At 36.6% G+C, this 21,009-nt stretch overlaps 1 protein-coding gene across 2 annotated transcripts in view; it reads right to left on the reverse strand.

Annotated features, from left to right (window-relative positions):
* USP14 (ubiquitin specific peptidase 14) overlaps window positions 1-21,009 on the reverse strand; it is a 54,756-nt gene that overhangs the window by 12,058 nt on the left and 21,689 nt on the right. Inside the window, exons 4-10 of one of the 2 annotated variants that reach the window (XM_002757109.6) lie at window positions 20,235-20,339; window positions 18,748-18,851; window positions 8,685-8,743; window positions 5,058-5,188; window positions 4,117-4,197; window positions 3,662-3,747; window positions 1,818-1,932 (exon numbers count right to left, since the gene is read on the reverse strand). In XM_002757109.6, coding sequence (XP_002757155.1) covers window positions 1,818-1,932; window positions 3,662-3,747; window positions 4,117-4,197; window positions 5,058-5,188; window positions 8,685-8,743; window positions 18,748-18,851; window positions 20,235-20,339 — 681 coding nt within the window. The remainder of the gene's footprint in view (window positions 1-1,817; window positions 1,933-3,661; window positions 3,748-4,116; window positions 4,198-5,057; window positions 5,189-8,684; window positions 8,744-18,747; window positions 18,852-20,234; window positions 20,340-21,009) is intronic. The other variant, XM_003734626.6, reaches the window with a different exon arrangement.

Raw genomic sequence — 21,009 nt, forward strand, 5'->3', positions numbered from 1 at the left:
CAAACCATAGATCAAAACCCCCAGATAACAAATCATCTTATCCATATAAATCCATGCCCCACTTCAGTGTTTATCAACCCACCCCTCTCTACCCAAACTCGGCCTCTGCACAAAAGACCTATTCCAATGCCACATCATTTTTTACTTTTCTTCCTTCAAGACTTCTCCTTATTGATCATGGATGGAGGAGATAGTGAAAAGGATCAACCAAAATTTTTTAAACTTCTGCCCTCCAGGCCCTTCTTCAAATATTTAGATGTTGCAATGGCTTCTATTTATGTATTTATTTTTCATACAACTGTGTTTTGGAAGAAGCTAACTTTTAAAATAAACAATCCTAATTATCAGTGCTTTTGAAAAGTGGAAGCACATGAACTGCAATTTGAAAACTATTAAAAGACATCAGTTCAAATGGGGAGATCCTTCAAGAGATATACATATCCCCAAAGCATACCAAATTCATAAGTCAGCAAGCAAAACCGTATGTTTTATCCATGGGCTTATTAGCAGTGTAGAAGCTGACATTTTATGTGAGTATGCATATTCCTTAGTATGGCAATGGAAAAGCAGCACTAATTGAATAATGAGAGAAGCAAGTTCTAGTTCTGGCTCTGCCAAAAGCCAAATAGGTTACTTAAATTCCAGGGCCTCAACTGCAAGACAGTGCAATGGGAGAACAACTACATGCCCTGATTTGCAGAGGACAATCCCAGTTTACAGTGCATAATTACTAACATACCCTCAATCACTCTCCACCAAAGTGTCCTGAGTAGACAATACATTATATGATCACCCTTAATGGTTAAGAGCACAAACCCACAAACAACCCTATAGTTATTCTCCTTTTCATGTAAGAAAACAGAAGCTTAGATTAAGTAACTTTCCTTAAAGTTAATAGTTCAACTAAGTTACAAGGCCTATGAAAACAACTATCTCAAAGGAAAAAGTAAATCTTAACAAACATGTAAATTATTCAACGAACATTTCTTGAGTGCTTTAAAATAAAGCAAGGTGCAGCACAAAGCACTAGGTGCTTCTTCACAGTGTGAATGCAGCAGGAACATCCCGTGGTTAAAAAGTGAAATGTCCCAATATTTGTTAGCATATGCAACCATGTCAGTACTGCTTTTGTCTATGAAATGAAAAGCTGGTTGACGTTTGTTTGATTTCTGACTACACAGTTGATTTTGTTAGTCACAGTAATTATGTTCAAAAAGTCACCACAAGCACTTAATCAGTGAATACTGAATCACTGCTTCTAGGGGAAATAATAGGATTAGATTCCCACCAGCCTTTGGTCACAACATTTTCATCAACCAATACATATACAACCTTGTTTTCCGTGTGTTTCTGTTTCACACAGAAACACATCTTATTTCACACACCGTGAAACACATCTGTTTCACATCTTATTTCACATACTGTGTTGATTCATTAACAGAACTCACAGCCAACAGCACAACTCAGGCCCAACTGAAGCTTCTCTAAAATGTGTATTTTCTCAGTAAAGTACATCACAGCCTGCCCAGACTTAGAAACAAGAGACAGCACTCAGCCCTATGCTTGGGGGTCATCTTAAACAGTAAAATCACCAACAAAAAGCAGAAAAAAAAATGCGCTAAGATTTCTGCTAAAATGGTATTTGTTTACCAAGCTGAAACAAGAAGACTGAGTACTTGTTTGACCTCAGCTTCAACTGTGTGTATCAGGTAACTCAAAATGCATGCTGCTCTGCACATGTCTACAAATGACCATTAAAGCTCAGCGAATAATGACCGTAGCTCATTCACAGTGAGATTGACTGTGATTGTTCTTACCAATTTAAGTCCTGTAAAAAGGTACTTGACTTCCTGATTGATAAAACAGCTAAGTTGAAGCTGATTTTCCTTTCCTTTGGTGACTTCTTCTTCTTCAGATTCGGTACATTTCATGCTTTGTAAACTAAGATAAGGAATATGCCAACACGTATTCAATTTGTTATATAGTCTTGATTATAATTAATTATCCTAATGCCATTAAAATTAACAGTATCATTCATTGGCATTTAAAATATTTTAGTCTCCCAATAAAGATTCATTTCAACATACTTAAGAAATGCTCATTTGGCTACCAACAATTCTATAAACAACAATGAGTAATGAATGTGTATTAAAAGATAAACTGCAATAAGCTCTAAACAAATATAAGCTGGTATTTAGAATCATCTTATAATGGTCTTAGTAGCCCAAAGGTACATAAACACATATTTTTTCTAAGTTTTTCTAACCATGACCTAGAAAACAGTACTTGCCTGATTCATGTTTTATTAACTGGTTCAATCTCACATATATAGTTGGTACACACATTTCATACAATTTAAAAATTAATTTTTTTTTATTTTAAACGTTATTATTACCAGTCACCTTGACATATAAGAAATTAATTCTTTATAAGGTAAATAAAAATGAGGTAGACTCTGCAAAAGATGTTCTTAGAAAAAAATAAATATCCTTCAAAAAATTTATTTAAAATAATTATATGAATCAAAACATAACGAATATCCTATTATCCTTCAAGATCACTCCAATGCGTATATTTTTCCAAATTCCTAATTTCCATTATTATACTTTTTTAGGTATAAAAACCTCTAGGCCAAGTGTGGTGGCTCATGCCTATAATCCCAGCAATCTAGGAGGCCGAGGCAGGTGGATCATCTGAGGTCTGGAGTTCCAGATGAGCCTGGCCAATATGGTGAAACCCAGTCTCTATTAAAAAGACAAAAAATTAGTTGGGAGTGGTGGTGGATGCCTGTAATTCCGCTACTCGGGAGGCTGAAGCAGGAGAATCTCTTGAACCCAGGAGGCAGAGGTTGCAGTGAGCAGAGATCACACCATTGCACTCCAGCCTGGGCAACAAGTGTGAAACTCTGTCTCAAAACAAACAAAAAATAAACCTCTGAATGGCCGGACCCAGTGGCTCACACCTGTAATCCCAGCATTTTGAGAGGTCCAAGTGGTGGATCACCTGAGGTCAGGAGTTCAAGATCAGCCTGGCCAACATGGTGAAATCCGTTTCTACTAAAAATACAAAAATTACCCAGCATGTGCCTGTGATCCCAGCTACTTGGGGGACTAAGGCAGGAGAACTGTTTGAAACCCAGGAGGTGGAAGTTGCAGTGAGCCAAGAGAGCACCACTGCACTCCAGCCTGGGCAACAAGAGCAAAACTCTGTTTCAAAAACAAACAAACAAACAACAACAAACCCCTCTGAAGGGCCAGGTGCAGTGGCTCACACCTGTAATCCCAGCATTTTTGGAGGCCAAGATGGGTGGATCACATGAGGTCAGGAGTTTGAGACCAGCCTGGCCAACATGGTAAAACGCTTTTTCTACTAAAAACACAAAAATCAGCCAGGTGTGGTGGTGTGCACCTATAATCCCAGCTACTTGGGAGGCTAAGGTAGGAGAATTGTTTGGATCCAGGAGGCAGAGGTAGGAGAACCAAGCGAGTCGAGGTTGCAGTGAGTCGAAATCGCACCACTGCACTCCAGCCTGGGTGACAAAAGCAAATCTGAAGAATTTTTCTTCTCCCCTACCACCACACCAAACAGTCAATGATGTTATTTATGCTAATTCTAGTAAGGTATAACTATAGTCTATACAAATCTTGGCTCATAAGGATACGTAGTTTCAAACTCAACACCGAAGAACTGATCAATTAAGCTTTTCTTTTTAGAAGGTGTAGCTGCTGATGCAGATGAAGAATCTGTCTGCAAAAATTAAAACAAAATAAAAATTTCAGCTTTACTTTATATAAACATTAATGTATATTTTCTTCCACACAATCCAGTTTAGTAATATATATTTAAGCTTTTAAAATGTAGTCCTTACTGTAAAATCCTTCTGTTCAAAAAAATTACCAAAACTCATCAATGAATTCAGTTTAATAAATAATACATTAAATTTAAATGTCGTATGCAAGTTTCCAAATTCTGACTACAGATTGAGCATCTAAGCTATTTAAATACACATCCACCTATTAAGATGAACTTATTTTAAGCCTTTGAAGGGAAAACAAACATACAAACAAAAAATCAAGGTATAATGAAAGTCTAAAGTCAAAAATATATTTCAATTACCTCTTTAACAGAATCATCCTCTATGGCTTCCAATTTCTGTTGCAATACTCGCATCATTTGTATCCAACATTCATTAGCATCCTGTAATGTAAAAAAAGGACACAGTAAGTAATCCTGGAAGTTAATGATCTACAAAATCCTTCCAAAATAATTACTATCTCCCAGGCAAGAAAGCTGTTTCTTTGTTTAAAAATATTAAGCCAAATTAGATATATGATATTCCAAAAAATAAAGAATTCTAGAATAGCTTATTCATTCAACAGACATCTGCTGAGCTCCAATTTGTGCTAAACACTATACTAGATACTCAACATAATAGCAGTGAAAATATAAAATTCAGGAAAAGATAAGCGTTATGAAGGGGGAAAAAAGCAGGATGGAAACAGTAAGTGATCAGGGGAAGGGAAGTGTGCTATTTCAATAAAGAGGCAGGGAAAGCCTGAGGCTTTGGCCTTGGAGTCATGAGACCTGAAGAAGGTGAGGGAGCAGGTCTTGCACTTATTTGACAGCCAAAGGAACAAAAGCAAAGGCTCTGCAGGAAGAGGACACTTGAAGGGTTTAAGGAAGAGCAAGGAAGCCAGGGCGGCTGGAGAGAGGCAAGCAAGGGGCAGAGTGGTAGTAACAAACTCAGAGAGAAGGCTAGAGGCTAGAGGATTTAGGTCTACAGTAGAAAATCACTAGGGAGTACTGAACAAGGGGCCAACATAATCCTATCTTCATTTTAAAAAGGACAATGGGGGCTGTGTAGAGAAACTGCAAAGGGGAAAAGGCAGAAGCCAGATGATCAGTCAGACTACTGTGCAGCTCCAGGCAAGAGACAGCGGTGGCATGAACTAGAGAAGACTGATGTTTACATTTCAAAATATGTCCCAATAAGTATGGTAAATGTAGAAAATCTAAGTTTTACATTTACAGAATGAAAAATACCTTGACCTAATTACCTGTTGAAGATACTGTCCTTGTTCGCCCTTCTCAGCAAACTGGGGGAAAGCCATGTGCAAAAACTGCAGTAGAATAATAGGTGGAATACTGGAAGAAGTTTTATCCATGGAATCAAACAAATCTCTAAGGGCTTAAAAACAAAGCAAACACTGCCTTAGTAAAACAAGTCACATATTTAATACATGCTGCTATAAATTAATTTTAATTAATACAAACAAAAACCTGCTTAAATTTTTCTTTTTGAAATAGAGTCTTGCTCTGCCACCCAGGCTGGAATGTGCAGTGGCACAATTTCGGCTCACTGCAACCTCTGCCTCCCAGGTTCAAGCAATTCTCCTTCTGCCTCGGCCTCCCAAGTAGCTGGAATTACAGGTGCATGCCACCAAGCCCAGCTAATTTTTAAATTTTTTTAGTAGAGATGGGGTTTACTATGTTGGCCAGGCTGGTCTCGAACTCCTGACCTTGTGATCTGCCCATCTCAGCCTCCCAAAGTGCTGGGATTACAGGCATGAACCACCACGCCTGACCACTTAAATATTTTTAAGCGTATCTACTCTTTGACAATTGTTGGACTCCCAATAAGAAAAAAAAAATCATTTTTAAATCTTAGAACACTCACCAGAAGACCTTACAAAGCAATCACTAGCTATAAACAACTTTTGAGCCCTGCCTCGCTCCTTCTTCTTGCCAACCTTTGTCTTCCCAAACAAAGCATGGTGTTTTAATTCAGTACAGAGAACACATGACCTCTGTCTAGGAACCAAACAGGCTTAATTTATTGTTCTGCTACTCTGCCACAATCAGGACAGCAGGTCACCTCTCCCAAATTACCTCCCTTTAAACAATTGGTTCCCATCGACTCAATTGCTAGAGATTGAAATCTGGGTCCTTAAACAGCTGACTCTACTGACAGCTACGAACCAAAACTATTAATAATGTACCTTTTTCAGAAAACCTTCTTTCCACTTACCCCTCTCACCAGCATGAATCTCACAGTCATGGACTCAGCTGTTCTCTTGGAGTTCGAACCATTTATCCTCTACTGACTTCCTAGTGACTATACCTTGCCCTGGCTTCATGTACAACAAAACTCTTATTCTAGCTTATCTCAACTTGTATGTTTTATTAATACCCAAGATATGAAATGTCATCTATCATCATTATACAGACTGAACCCACCAAACACTACAGCATCTTAGCACAATGCAGGGGCTCAATAAAATGTCCCTGAATAACAAAACTGAGCACAATGTTTAAGAAATATTTTTGGAGGGAAGGCTGAAATTTGCGCATCACTACCAAGCTAATTATTTTTTTAAATAAAAGCCTACATTTTAATAATACTTTACACACCACTCAAAAAAACAGATGACTTAAGATCTAGTATATACCATCAATAGAGCATCTCAAAAGTATTTCATTACTTTGACAGAAAAAGGTCAAGAAGAAATCTAGATTAGAAGGGACTAGTAAGACATAACAACTAAATATAAGTGGGATCCTAAATTGAAACCTGAAGCAGGAATGAAAATCCTCTTAATGGATAATATTGGAACAGGTGGCAACATCTGAATAAAGACTATTTTAGAGTACTGTGTGAAACTCCCAAATTCTGAAAAAAAAGTTTATTCGTTTTTTGAGACAGTATCTCACTCTGTTGCCCAGGCTGGAGTGCAGTGGCACAATCTCAGCTCACTGTAACCTCCGCCTCCCAGGTTCAAGTGATTCTCGTGCCTCAGCCTCCTGAGTACCTAAGATTATAGACATGCTTTACTATGCCTGGCTAATTTTTGTATTTTTAGTAGAGACAGGGTTTCAACATGTGGGCCAGGCTGGTCTCAAACCCCTAGTTTCAAGTGATACACCCGCCTCAGCCTCCCAAAGTGCTGGGATTATAGGCATGAGCCACCACACCCAGTCCAGATTGTGAAAATTAAGAATTGTCTTGTGGTTATGAATGTCCTTACTGTTAAGAAATACATACTGAAGTATTCAGGAATAAAACACCTGATGTCTAACACCTTATTCTAAAATGGTTCAGAAAAAAAAATTACATGAAAACAGAGAAATGAGAAACAAAATGCGACTAAAAGTAACTCATGAATTCTTACAACTTTTCTATAAATTTAAATGTATTTCAAAACAAAAAGTTAAAAAGTCAAGAAGCAAAAAGGTAAAAAGAACAGTATTTTTCATCGCACGAATACTATTAGCCCCATATATGATGCTAGAGAAGCTGCTGAAGTTCTGAATTATTCTTAAATAAGCAAACAAATGAAGTAGATATAAATGATCACATTTTCTTACTAAAAACTTTATTTTCAACAAATAACTCTACTTCAAGAAAAAGATTAAAGCAAAATCTAACTGCAAATGACACAAAGAAAACTGTTAAAAATTAATGACAACAATGAGGTAACACTTCATACCTCTAGGATAGCTATAGTCAAAAAGACATACAATAACTAAGTTCTAGTAAGGACATAGAGAAATCAGAACCCTCATACCCTGATACCCTGGGGGAAATGTAAAATGGTGCAGCATCTTCAGAAGGTTAAACATAGTAACCATACGACCCAGCAATTAATTCCACTCCTAGATATATATCCAAGAGAAATGAAAGCATTTGTCCACACCAAGACTTGTACACGAATGCCAGCAGTATTTGTAATAGTCAAAAAGTGGAAACAACCCAAATATTCCACCAATATGGATAAATGATACGTGGCATGTCCATAAAAAGGTCTCTTACTTAGCAATAAAAAAGAATGACTGATAGGTGCTAAAATGTGGATGAATTTTGAAAACATTATACTAAGTCAAAGATACCAGTCACAAAAGACTACAAAATAATGGAATTACTTAATTCCATTTAGAACAAAAGTCCAGAGTAGGCAAATCTAGAGAAAGAACACAGATAAATGTTTCGGTAGGGCTAGAAATGGGAAAGGAGGCTACTACTGGATGTTATGAAGTTGCTTTTTAGTATAATAATGTTCTAAAATTAACATTTTAGTGACATTTGCACAACTCTGCAAATTAAATAAAACAAAATAAATTATACACTTTAAATGGGCAGATTTTACGACGTGTACACTATATCAATAAAACTGTTAAAGAGAGTTACAAAAGGCATGGCTGTAAAACCCTACTGACCTAGCCCAAAGATTTAACAGTATTAAAATGTCCAAAGTTAGGTGGACATTCTCTTATGCAATAAAAAAACAGTTATTTCTATCCTTTAAGATTTCTATTTCTCCTCATACACATCACTTCTTTACACCAATACCCATTAAGACTCTTTTATAAAGATACATGAATTGTGATAAAACCCATCTCTGGTTATCCCTAAAGTCAACCCCAAAGATATATTATACAAATCGAACCTGAAGCCAAAATTATAATTTAATCTAAAAAATCCAAAGATTATGGTTCACAAAGGACAGACATCACTGGTTTATAATCTGGATAAAATAAATACCAAGTTGTTTAACGTAAGTATAACGTAAACTCCAAGCTTAATGAGGTGATGTTTTACAAAAGACATTCTATAAACTGCAAAGAATTGTGAGTGAAAAATATAATGTCTAATTCCTATCCAAAAGTAGTGTATTTAGTATACAAACCTGCGGTAATATACTGCGCCGAAGCCATTTCCCCTGAAGCTCTCAAGGCACCTGCATACCTAGGAACATTAAAGCAGAATTAAATAACAGAATTCAATTCATTCTAAAACTCAAATGGGAAGAAAGCAGTTAAAAGGACACCCTCAACTCCAAGTTCCTCAGAGTTGTTCCCACTTTTCCTTTTCTTCTCTTCTGGTCTTACATTATATCAAGAGAAAAGGAATGCTGAAAAGGGAATTGAGATGAAGCCTACTTTAAGCTCTTTCCCTTTGTCAAACTCATATAAAACAAATATTTTACTTATTTATTTTTCTTTTCTTGAGACAGAGTTTCACTCTTGTTGCCCAAGCTAGAGTTCAACGGCATGATCTCGACTCAATGCAACCACCACCTCCTGGATTCAAGCAATTCTCCCGCCTCAGCCTCCTGAGTAGCTGGTATTACAGGTGCCCGCCATCAGGCCCAGCTAATTTTTGTATTTCTAGTAGAGACGGGTTTTCATCATGTTGGCCAGGCTGGTCTTGAACTCCTGACCTCAGATGACTCACCCACCTCAGCCTCCCAAAATGCTGGGATTACAGTCATGAGCCACTGCACCCAGCTAAAACAAACACTTTCTAAAAGTACTGTGAAACAAAACTATCCACTAATTACAAAGAAAATAAAATAATCTCTGAAATAACTTGGAATAAGCATTAGATCAAAAACATTAAATCAAAAATCCGACACCTACATTCAGCATTAGCTTGCTGTGTATCATTAAATTCACTTAAGTGTTTAGGTCAGTTTGCTCATCTGTCAACTGAAAAGCTTCTATTAAATGATTTCTAAATTTGCTTTTAGCTTTATGATACTCATTTAATTACAACAGTACAACAAACTGGCCATGCAAAGGAAATACTCAAACCATAGTCATTACTCATATAATGTCTTAGGACAAATGCTCAGAAATTATCATTCAGTTAATATCAAACATTGAGGTGGGAGGAAGACTGCATATGCACTATGATTAAACTATGCATACATACTATACACCCACTAGAGTAATTAAAATTTAAAAATTTAAAAATTAATATCACCCAATATTGGCAAGGATGTAGAGCAATCAGAATTACTGATATAATCAATACTATGAATGGATCTTCAAACTAGATACCGAGTGAAACAAGCTAAAACAAAAGAAAAGCACAACCTGTAAGATTCCATTTATTTTATGTTTCAGAATGTGCAAACTAATATGAGATCAGTAGTTGCTGGAAGGGGGTGGGGAGGATAAGGATTAACAGAGAAAATGCACATACAAGAAATTTTCTGAGATGACAGAAATGTTCTTTGATAAGCAAATGGATTACAGAGAATTTGCACTTGTCAAAACTGATCAAACCAAACACTTAAGATATGTGCATTTCACTAGATGTGAATTATATCTCAATTTAAAAAGCAAAACCCCTATGCTTATGTTAAGTCACAGAAAGTATTGTGTTAAATTGTATTCAATCGAAGGGTTTTGTATTTCTTTTTTTCATTTGTTTACATCTTTCAGAAACTACTGACTAAACACATTTTCTTAATTTTTCAATACACAATTCACAATAATGCCTGAATTATGTGTGTTCACTTTTAAAAACCTGAAAATCATCAAATTTCCCTGTTAAGACATTTTAGCAACTTTTTAAAAGACATTTTGAAATTAAAATTAAGTACTAATATAGCAGACATATCCCAGAACATCACTTGGGTATGTAATTAGCTATATAATTGCTGCTGCTACTGAATTTTACTTCCTGTTATAGGGTAACATGAACATGTAACTATTTCTATATTTATGGCAAAGATACACTAATGAATTCTCAATTTTTTTTTGTAACTAAGAATAGGAAAGTCACATGTAATTTAATATCCAAAAACACTTCCCATATTATAGCAATAAAATGTAATTCCTAATTAATGTAAAACCATCTAATAAGCCAAATAACATTAACACTGAAGCTTATAAAGAAAAGCATAGAAAATAAAAGGAGAAACTGACAGATATACAAGAGGTTTTATAGTCAAAGGTACCGAGAATCTTTCCTTATCGCTGTCAAGTCAATAAATAAAATGTAATGATATAGAAAATCTGAATATAATAAAATTAAACTAATATCTACTGTACTTCTACACCTACAAAAAGAGGACATTTTGACTTTTCTAGCCCCTATGAAATATTCAATCATACATCAGATCAAAAAGACAAACTCAAATTTCCAAAAACCAAAAGTTTTGTAGGCCACAATCCTTATCCATGGTGAAATAAAATATGTTTATAACATATGCTTTCATATATGTATGCTTCTAAATCCACTGGCTAAACTTGGATTAAACCCTTGGGTATGGATGTGGAACAAATGAAAAACACATATAATAGTAATGAAAGTACGATTTGGTACCTCCGTTTTTGAAACTTTGGTAAAACATACTAAAACTGAATATATACATCCCTTTATGACCCAGCAGTTTCACTCATATGTATTTGTTCATACGCCTCCCAGTTGTGGGGGGAGACTGTATATTTTTTAACAACATCCCCAATCCCAATCCCCACTTGTTCCTCCCCCTTCCCATGCTGCCAACTTCTAACTGCAATAGTGACTCTTGCTTGTCTGTTTAGTTCTGTGTATAAATAAAATGTTGTGGAGATGACCCCTCCCTGTGCCGGCTGGTTCCTCTCTCTTTTCTCCTGGTCACTGCTATTCATGGAAGCAGGACCTCTAAGGGACCTTTGATTAAAAAAAAAGACAACAAAAAGACTCATCAATGAAAAAAAAAATATATATATATATATGAGTATATATACTCATATATACCCAACAGAAACACAAGCACGTGACCAAAAATGTACTAGAATATGCAGAGTATGTTTTTCATAATAACCAAAAACTGAACACAAACCAAATATTTGACAGAAGAATGTATAACAAATTGGTAGCACAACACACAATAGAATACTATACAGCATGAATATAAATGGATTTTCTTTTTACCTTTCTTGATAGTACATTTGTAGCACAAATATTTTTAATTTTGATGTAGTTTAATCTTAATTTTAATTTTTTCTTTTGTCATGTGTGCTTTTGTTTTCATATGTTTGAAGCCATTGTCTAAGTCTAGGTCACAAAACTTACTTCTATGTTGTTTTTCAAGAGTTAATATACTTTTAGCTCTTCTGTTGAGGCCTGTGGTTAATTTTTATGTATGATGGGAAGGAGGGAAGGAGCGAGGTGTTCTTGGCATGTTAAGAAAGTAACCCTCCATCATTTGTTTACTGGAGATTTTTTTAAAATAAGAAATATATGTTAAAGTTTTCAAATGTTGTTTGTTGACCTAGTTCTAAGATTTTTCTCATTTATTCTGCTTATGATACAGATTGGGCTCAAGCAATCCTCCCAGCTCAGTCTCATGAGTAGCTGAAACTACAGGTGCACACCACCACACAGAGCTAATTTTTTTTTTTATTGTAGAGATGAAGGTCTATGTTGCACAGGCTTGTCTTAAACTTCTGGCCTCAAGCTATACACTCAGCCTTCCAAAGCACTGAGATCACAGGCATGAGCCATCACATCCAGCCCAGGGCACACCTTCAATCTGCATAAATTAAATGTACAATGCAGTTTCATCATATCCTGACAAACGGGCTGAGAAGATGGCTGAGAAAAAGAAGTGAATATCAAATATATAGACTTTTCTGTTATTTAAAATTTTTTTGTCAAGAACAAATTGAAATCAGTTACTTAATGAAGATTTGTGTGTCAGCTGTGGTGGCTCACACCTGTAATCCCAAAATTTTTGCAGACTGAGTTTAGAGGATTGATTTGAGTCCAGGAGTTCGAAACCAGCCTGAGCAACATAGCCATCTCTAGTCTCCACTTAAAAAAAAAAATTAGCAGCCAGGCAAGGTGGCTTACACCTATAATCCCAGAACTTTGGGAAGCCGAGGTGGGTGGATCACAAGGTCTGGAGATCAAGGCCATGCTGGCCAACATGGTGAAACCCCGTCTCCACTAAAAATACAAAAAATTAGCAGGGCGTGGTGGTGCACACCTGTAGTCCCAGCTACTTGGGCACCTGAGGCAGGAGAATTGCTTGAACCCAGGAGGCAGATGGTGGCAGTGAGCCAAGATTGCAATGTTGCACTCCAGCCTGGTGACACTCATTCTCAAAAAAAAAAAAAAAAGCTGGGCATAATAGCGCACACCTGAGGTCGGTCCCAGCTACTCGGGAAGCCAAGTCAGGAGGATCACTTGAGCACAGGAGGTCAAGGCTGCAGTGAGCCATAATCATGCCACTCCAGAGCTTGGGCAATGGAGCAAGGCCTGTCTCAAAACATAAAAAAAAAAATTAAAAATGTTTAAAAAATGTAAATGAAGATATGCCCTCAACAGGCTAAAAAAATGAAAATAATTTAGTGTAAGCAATCCCACTCAATGAACATATCCACAAGACAGTTGTGATACGAGATATGGGGCTTTTTTGTTCTGAGTGTCTCAGTTCTTGCCTCTCATAATATGAGCATCTCATTGAACTGAGTGAGACTCTAGTGTTTAAAGATAAATATTTTCAGCCAGGCGCAGTGATTCATGCCTGTTATCCCAGCACTTTAGGAGACTGAGGCAGGAGGATCACTAACAGGTGATGAGTTTGAGACAATATAGCGAAATCCATTTCTACTAAAAATACAAAAATTAGTCAGGCATGGTGGCAGCACCTGTAATTCCACCTACTTGGGAGGCTGAGATGGAAGAATCACTTAAGCCCAGGAGGCAGAGGCTGCAGTGACTTGGATGGCACCACTGCACTACAGCCTGAGTGAGGGAGTGAGAACTCTGTCTCAAAAAAAATAAATAAATAAGAAAAAACACGATATATATTTTCATAGTTTGTGATTCTCAAATACAAGCTAGCTACTTCATCTTGCAGCAAAAGATGAAAGAAAGACAGCAATCTAGTAACTATTAATGGAAAAACTGGGTATGCAGTGCATATTGAGAGCTAGGCCTTGCCATGTGATACTGTCTTTTCATGAATAATTTGTAGAATTTTAGGATGACTTTTTATTACAAATAGTTTTCACTCTAGGTTCTTAATTAAGAACCTAACTCCAAGAGTATGATGTATTCCACTGTTGGGCGGCATTAAGCCATTTCAAACCTTATTTTTTACCAGTGGCTATAGTTCTATAGTTCTTGGTCTGTATTGCCTCTTAAGCTAATTCAGTCTATTTCTCTTGATTACACTTTTCTTCTACCCTTCATCATTATACATCCCACTCTCTTTTTATTTTATTTTACTTTATTTTTTGAGACAGGGCCTCACTCTGTTGTCCAGCCTGGAGTGCAGTGGCACGCTGATGGCTCACTGCAGCCTCAACCTCCTGGGCTCAAGCAATCTCCCACCTCAGCCTCTGAGTTGCAGGACTACGGGTGCACATCACCACACCCGGTTAATTTTTGTTTTCTTGTTTGTTTGTTTTGTAGAGATGGGGTTTCGCCTTGTTGCCCAGGCTAGTCTCATACTCCTGAGCTCAAGTGAGCTACCTGCCTTGGCCTCCCAAAGTAGTGGGATTTTAGGTGTGAGCCACCGCACACAGGACCCATACCTCGCACTCTATAGAACTTGCCAAAGACAAGTTCTGCTAAGTATTCATAGGATGATCTTCCTCATCTAGAGCTATAAAACACCCTTCATGGAATGCTTTTCTGTTCTTTCATTCTTGTTGTGTCAGTTAGTGCCATTTTTCCAAAGACATACCACCATCCATGACATCCTGTATCAATTATGTTAGTAAGGGGACTCTCTTGAGAAAATTTAGGATTCAAAAACTACTTCTTTTGTTTGGTATCAGAGGATGCTATACCAAAAAAAAGAAAAAAATACTAAAAATAAAACCCAAAAAGCGAAAAAAGTAACTTTCACTTTTTATTTTAAAAAAAAGAAAAAAAATACTTCTTTTGGTTTCAGGAAAATAGAACCAGTCAGGATAAAATCTCCCCTGCTTATACAGAACTCTTTCCAAAACATAAAAGAGCACTCTCCCAGGAACAGAGGCTAAAAGGCATCCCAGAAGAAAATATTTAAGAGGAAATCTTGAAAGTGAGCCAAGGCTATCTCCATCAGCCACCCCCAAGGGGTGCTAACCAGAAAGCTACCCCAGCAAGCTACCTATTGAGATAATTTTCGACTGGGACATAAGGAAGAGAATATGGTTGCATGATATGATTACACAACCTTCAAACAAATGAAGGAAGAACAACCTTTACATCCAAAGAGAACAGAGTTAAAAGGCCAAACAAGAAGGAAAAAAAAAATCTTTAAATAAAAATATTTCAGAGCCTCAGAAAAATAAAAGCAGGATTTAGATCCAAAAATTAAGAACAGGGAATTATAAAAAAGAACAGAACATCGTGATAAATAAGCAGTAAAACAAACTAGATGTATGAATCAGGAAAATCTAAGACAGAACTAAGGCATCTCCCCAGTGCGCATCACATAAAAATTATAAAAATGTAAAACACGGAGGAAAGTTAGAAAATTAAAAAACAAATCTAGAAATTTTAATATGTATAAGAAACCAGAGGAGAAGCAGTATCTAAAGGAATAATGACCAAGAAATGTCCTAGAGTTTGAGACAAGAGTCCTCAGACTAAAAGTGCTCACTGAGCACTAGATAAGATAAATAAAACCCACACTCTCCCATTCTTGGAAAACTCTGGGGAAAAAAAAAGAGAGAGAAAGAGAGAGAGAGAGAAAGTCCTAAAAGCTACTAACAGAAAAGAATTAAAATCAAATAATTAAAATCATCAGTAAGCATGGACACACAAAAATGGTGGAGAAATAACTATGGATCACTGAGGAAAAATGGCTTTAGCCTAGACTCTTAATCCAAGCAATATTATCATCCAAGGATAACAGGAAAGGGTAAAATAAAGCAATATTTTGGGATATATGTAAAACACACAATAAGATTTTACCAGGTAACTTTTAAGCAAGAATAACAATGAAAATTGTATTAAAGAATAAAATAATAATCTAGGTAACACACTACCTAGAATTCAGAGGAAAATTTGAATGTCAGTACTCTGCTTAAAATCTTCCAATGGCTTCTCTTTGCCCTCAACACAAAGTCCACACTCCTTAAAAATGACTTCAGGATCTGTAGCTGGCCCTTGCTAATCTCCCATCTATCACCATTTCTACACCCATCCTTCTCAAGGCAGTCACATTGAGTATGTTGCAGTCTCCTGCCTCCAGACTCTTGCTTAAATAGTCTTTCCTCCAGTCCACTATCACACTTCCCTAACCTCTCATCCAGGCTGATAATACCTAAATGTTTAAATACCAGTTACTCTAGGAAGTCTTCCCAAACTATCCTTAGATACCCATCCCTTAATTAACCCCCTTAGATGTTCTCATAGCAGCCTACATTTCCCATCAAAGCAGTTCTGAAACAGTACGTGTTTACTTGATAGTCTTTGTCTATTAGACTGTAGGTGCCTTGAAGACAGATACTGTGTCTTGTTTACTGAAAATACATCAGCTGCAATCTACGCAATTTCTCATAAACATCTGACAACTATTCACTTCAGAGAAATGTAGAAAACCTTTAAAGTCACTCTTTCAGATTTTTGCACAGTCCTTCTCTCCCTTCTCTTCAGTTCTATTACAACTTTTCACAAGACACTGAGGGAAAAAACAAAAATCAATATTCATGAAGCCATCCAGAATCCATATTGTAGTTCCAAATTCTATCATAAATAACTGACAATTTATGTATCAAGACAGTTGTATAAATTTAGCCAGAATGAAGTTACATTTTTTTTTTTAGACGGAGTCTCGCACTGTCGCCCAGGCTAAAGTATGGTGGCGCAATCTCAGCTCACTTCAATCTCCGCCTCCTGGGTTCACGCAATTCTCCTGCCTCAGCCTCCCAAGTAGCTGGGACTACAGGCATGTACCACCACATCCAGCTCATTTTTTTGTATTTTTAGTAGAGATGAGGTTTCGCCATGTTGGCCAGGATGGTATCGATCTCCTGACCTCATGATCCGCCCACATTGGCCTCCCAAAGCGCTGGGATTACAGGTATGAGCCATTGAGCCTGGCCTTAAGTTACATATTTTTAAAGTTAAATTTATACTCACTGGAAGAAGGGACCCTGATTTGTAGACTATTTCATAGGTTCTCAAAACATGTGCAACTAATTCTTTACTCTTTTCCTGGTGTATGATGGTACAAAAACAAAATGTTCTTTTCTTTTTTAAAACCAGTACTGACTGGCATAAGGACAGACATATATATAAATGGAAAAGAATCTAGGATTCATAAATGAACTTATACATTATGGTCAACTGGCTTTCAAAAAAGGTGCTGAGGCAATTCAATGGGGAAACAATAGCCTTCAACAAATGATGCTGGAAGAACTGGATATACACATGCAAAAGAATAGCCAAGAACACCTCGCTTCTTCCCTCCTTCCCATCTTACATAAAAATTAATCACAGGCCTCAACAGAAGACCTAAAAGTATATTAACTCTTGAAAAACAACATAGAAGTAAGTTTTTGTGACCTAGAATTAAACAATGGCTTCAAACATATGAAAACAAAAGCACACATGAAAAAAGAAAAAATTAAAATTAAGATTAAACTATATCAAAATTAGAAACTATTTGTGCTTCAAACGTACCATCAAGAAAAGTAAAAGGACACTGCATAAGACAAACTTAGGAAAAAAGTAAATAAATTTTTAAAAAAGAAAGTAAAATGACAGCTTATAGTATAGAAGAAAAGATTTGAAAATTATCCACTGGATAAGAGACTTGTATATATGTAAAACCACAACTGAATTTTTTTTTTTTTTCTTTTGAGACGGAGTTTCACTCTTGTTACCCAGGCTGGAGTGCAATGGCGCGATCTCGGCTCACCGCAACCTCCGCCTCCTGGGTTCAGGCAATTCTCCTGCCTCAGCCTCCTGAGTAGCTGGGATTACAGGCACGTGCCACCATGCCCAGCTAATTTTTTGTATCTTTAGTAGAGACAGGGTTTCACCATGTTGACCAGAATGGTCTCGATCTCTTGACCTCGTGATCCACCCGCCTCGGCCTCCCAAAGTGCTAGGATTACAGGCTTGAGCCACCACACCCAGCCCACAACTGAATTTTTAAAAAGACAACCCAATTAAAACACTGGCTAAAGATTTTAACCAATATTTCTCCAAAGAAGACATACAAATGGTCAATAAGTACATAAATAGATGCTCAACCTCATTTATCACCAAAAAAATGTGTGCATGACAACCACATTGAGATAGCACACTTCACACCCCTACAGGGCTTAATCAAAAACAGACAATATTGGCAACCTTCTTACATTGTTGGTGAGAATGTAAGATGGTACCATCACTTTGGAAAATCATTGTGGCAGTTCCTCAAAAATGTTAAACATAGAGTTACTATATAAAAACAGTTCATCTACACAGAAAACATGAATGTTCACAGCAGCATTACTCATAATAGCCAAAAAGCAGAAACAATCTAAATTTCCATCAGCAAAATAAATGGATTAAAAAAATGTGATATATCCAAAAAATAAAATGTTATTCAGCCATAAAATAAGAATAAGGTATTATACATGCTATAACATGAATGAACCATGGAAACATGCTAAATAAATCAGTCACAAAAGACCATATATTATATGATTCAATCTATATGAAATGCCCAGAATGAACAAATCTATGACAGAAAGTAGATTAATGGTTGGCTAGGGCTGGAGGTGAGTGAAAGGGTATAAGCAGTGACTGCCAGTGAGTATGACACTTCTTTTGGAGGGGGAGAAAATGTCCTAAAATCGATCGTGGTGAATCATGGTTGCACAACCTTGTGAACATTATAAAAATCATTAACACTTTAAAATGGCAAACTGTATAATAAATTAATTATATCTCAATTAAGATGCTAAAAACAAAACAAAACAATACTACTCACCCAAATGTGAACATCGTTTACCCAAAGACGACTTCAGTCTTACCTTTTAAGGGCATCTTTTAGTTCAGGCACAGAACGAATACACTGAACTGTAGCATTCATGTAACAAGTGTTACCAAGGTTTGTCAATCCACATGGTAACTCCATCTGGTTTAAAAAAAAAAAAAATTAAATGATTAAACCATTTTTACAAAACGACATGGCCTATATAAATCACTAAAGTTCTCATTTTGAATCAAGTACCATTAACTAACTTCTACTAATTTATATTCTGCCTTCAATCTAAAGAAACAGTTTTATTGGCTGGGCACAGTGGCTCATGCCTATAATCCTAGCACTCTGGGAGACCGAGGTGGGCGGGCCACCTCAGGTCAGGAGTTCAAGACTAGCCTGACCAACATGGAGAAACACCGTCTCTACTAAAAAAAATACAAAATTAGCTGGGCATGGTGGCACATGCCTGTAATCCCAGCTACTCAGGAGGCTTCAGCAGGAGAATTGCTTGAACCCATGAGGCAGAGGTTACAATGAGCCGAGATCGTGCCATTACACTCCAGCCTGGGCAATGAGAGTGAAACTTCCTCTCCAAAAGAAAAAAAAAAAAGAAACAGTTTTATTTCCCTCAACAAAAAATGTTTACTTGGATCATGCTGGCCATCATATTATGCTTTAGTTTCTGTCTTAAATATAGTAAGAGAATAATCATACCAGTCCTGTCTTTTTGCAGGTTTATCAAGAGAGCAGAGTAGGCAAAATATGCATAGAAACACTTCAAAACAAAAAACAAAATAACAGGTTGGGCACAGTGGCTCACGCCTATAATCCCAGCACTTTGGAAGGCTGAGGAGGAAGGACAGCTTGAGGTCGGAAGTTTAAAATCACCCTGGGCAACACAGCAAGACCCTGTCTCTACCAAAAAAAAATTTTTTTTAATTTGCTGGACATGGTGGTACACGCCTACAGTCCCCACTACTCAGGAGGCTAAGGTGGGAGGATCACTTGAGCCCAGGAGGTTGTGACTACAATGAGCTATGATCATAACACTGCACTCCAGCCTAGGTGACAAAGCAAGACCCTATCTCAAAAAAAAAAAAAAAAAAAAAAAAAAAAAGAAAATGAATGAATGGCACTAAATAAATGCTAGGTGTTAAAAAAGAAAAAAAAAGAAAACGTGACATGTGTTGGCCAGTTTCTAAATGACTTTGCACTTAAATTCAGAATAAAAACGTATGTATTTTCCAAATGAAGGATTTTAAGAATTTAAATATTCCAGCATTTAAACTACACTTTTACCCTGTTTTCTCATAAAATAGTAATAGTAAACACTTAAACAAAAAAAACCTAACTGTGCACTATTTAAGGACTCTCTTAAGCTAATCAAAAATAAAACTCTTATTTACTACTAAAAACATCTATCTTGATATTAATAATTAAGTCTTCAAGACATTTAGATGCTACTTTCTGAAAGACACCTTAATAACGGTCCTTCAAAAAGTAGTGATCAAACGTATCAAATCTGGAGTGTCTTACGGCAGATGCTAACTGTTCTTCTGTCATGTCTTCTACAAAGACAGTTTTAGCTGAGGGTTCCTCTGGAAGAGCATCTGCTGACCCCATCATTAGTAGAGTCATTCCCTGTTTTAAAAAAAAGTAATTTCATGAAAATCCTCAAAAGTTTGTAATGTTTATTTCAAACAAAAGAAGCCAAACACAAAGAAACACATATTACATAATTCTATTTGCCAAAAAAGTAAATCTACAGAAAGTAGATTAGCTGTTGCCTAGGACTGGAGGTGGGAAGAGGGAGTGACTTTAAATGGCCCAAGTTTCTTTCTGGGGTAATTGGAAATGTTCTAAAATTAGACTGCGGTAAAAGCTGCACAACTCTATAAATACACTACTAAAAATCACTGAATTGTTTAAATCAAGTAAAAAGCCACTGGGGTGGCTGCTTGAGGCCAAGGCAAAGGTGTAAAAAGAAACTTTTTAGAATGATGAAACTTCTAAATCGTGATTGTGATGGTAGTTACATGACAATATAAAATTGCCCAAACTGTACATCAAACACAGGTGAATTTTACTCTATACAAACTGTACCTGAATAAAGCTGAAGGAAAAAATAAATATTGCCATAAAAACATCTAATCATGTTTACAATATTGAAGGGGCGGGAAATCCCCAAACGATCATTAATATTTTGTGGCATCATTTCTCTCCACAACAAATTAACAACTAATAAAATTCAGACCAGACATGGTGGCTCATGCGTGTAATCCTAGCACTTTGGGAGGCCAAGGCTGGTGGA

This window comes from Callithrix jacchus, chromosome 13 (assembly GCF_049354715.1).
Source record: "Callithrix jacchus isolate 240 chromosome 13, calJac240_pri, whole genome shotgun sequence".
NCBI lineage: Eukaryota > Metazoa > Chordata > Mammalia > Primates > Cebidae > Callithrix > Callithrix jacchus.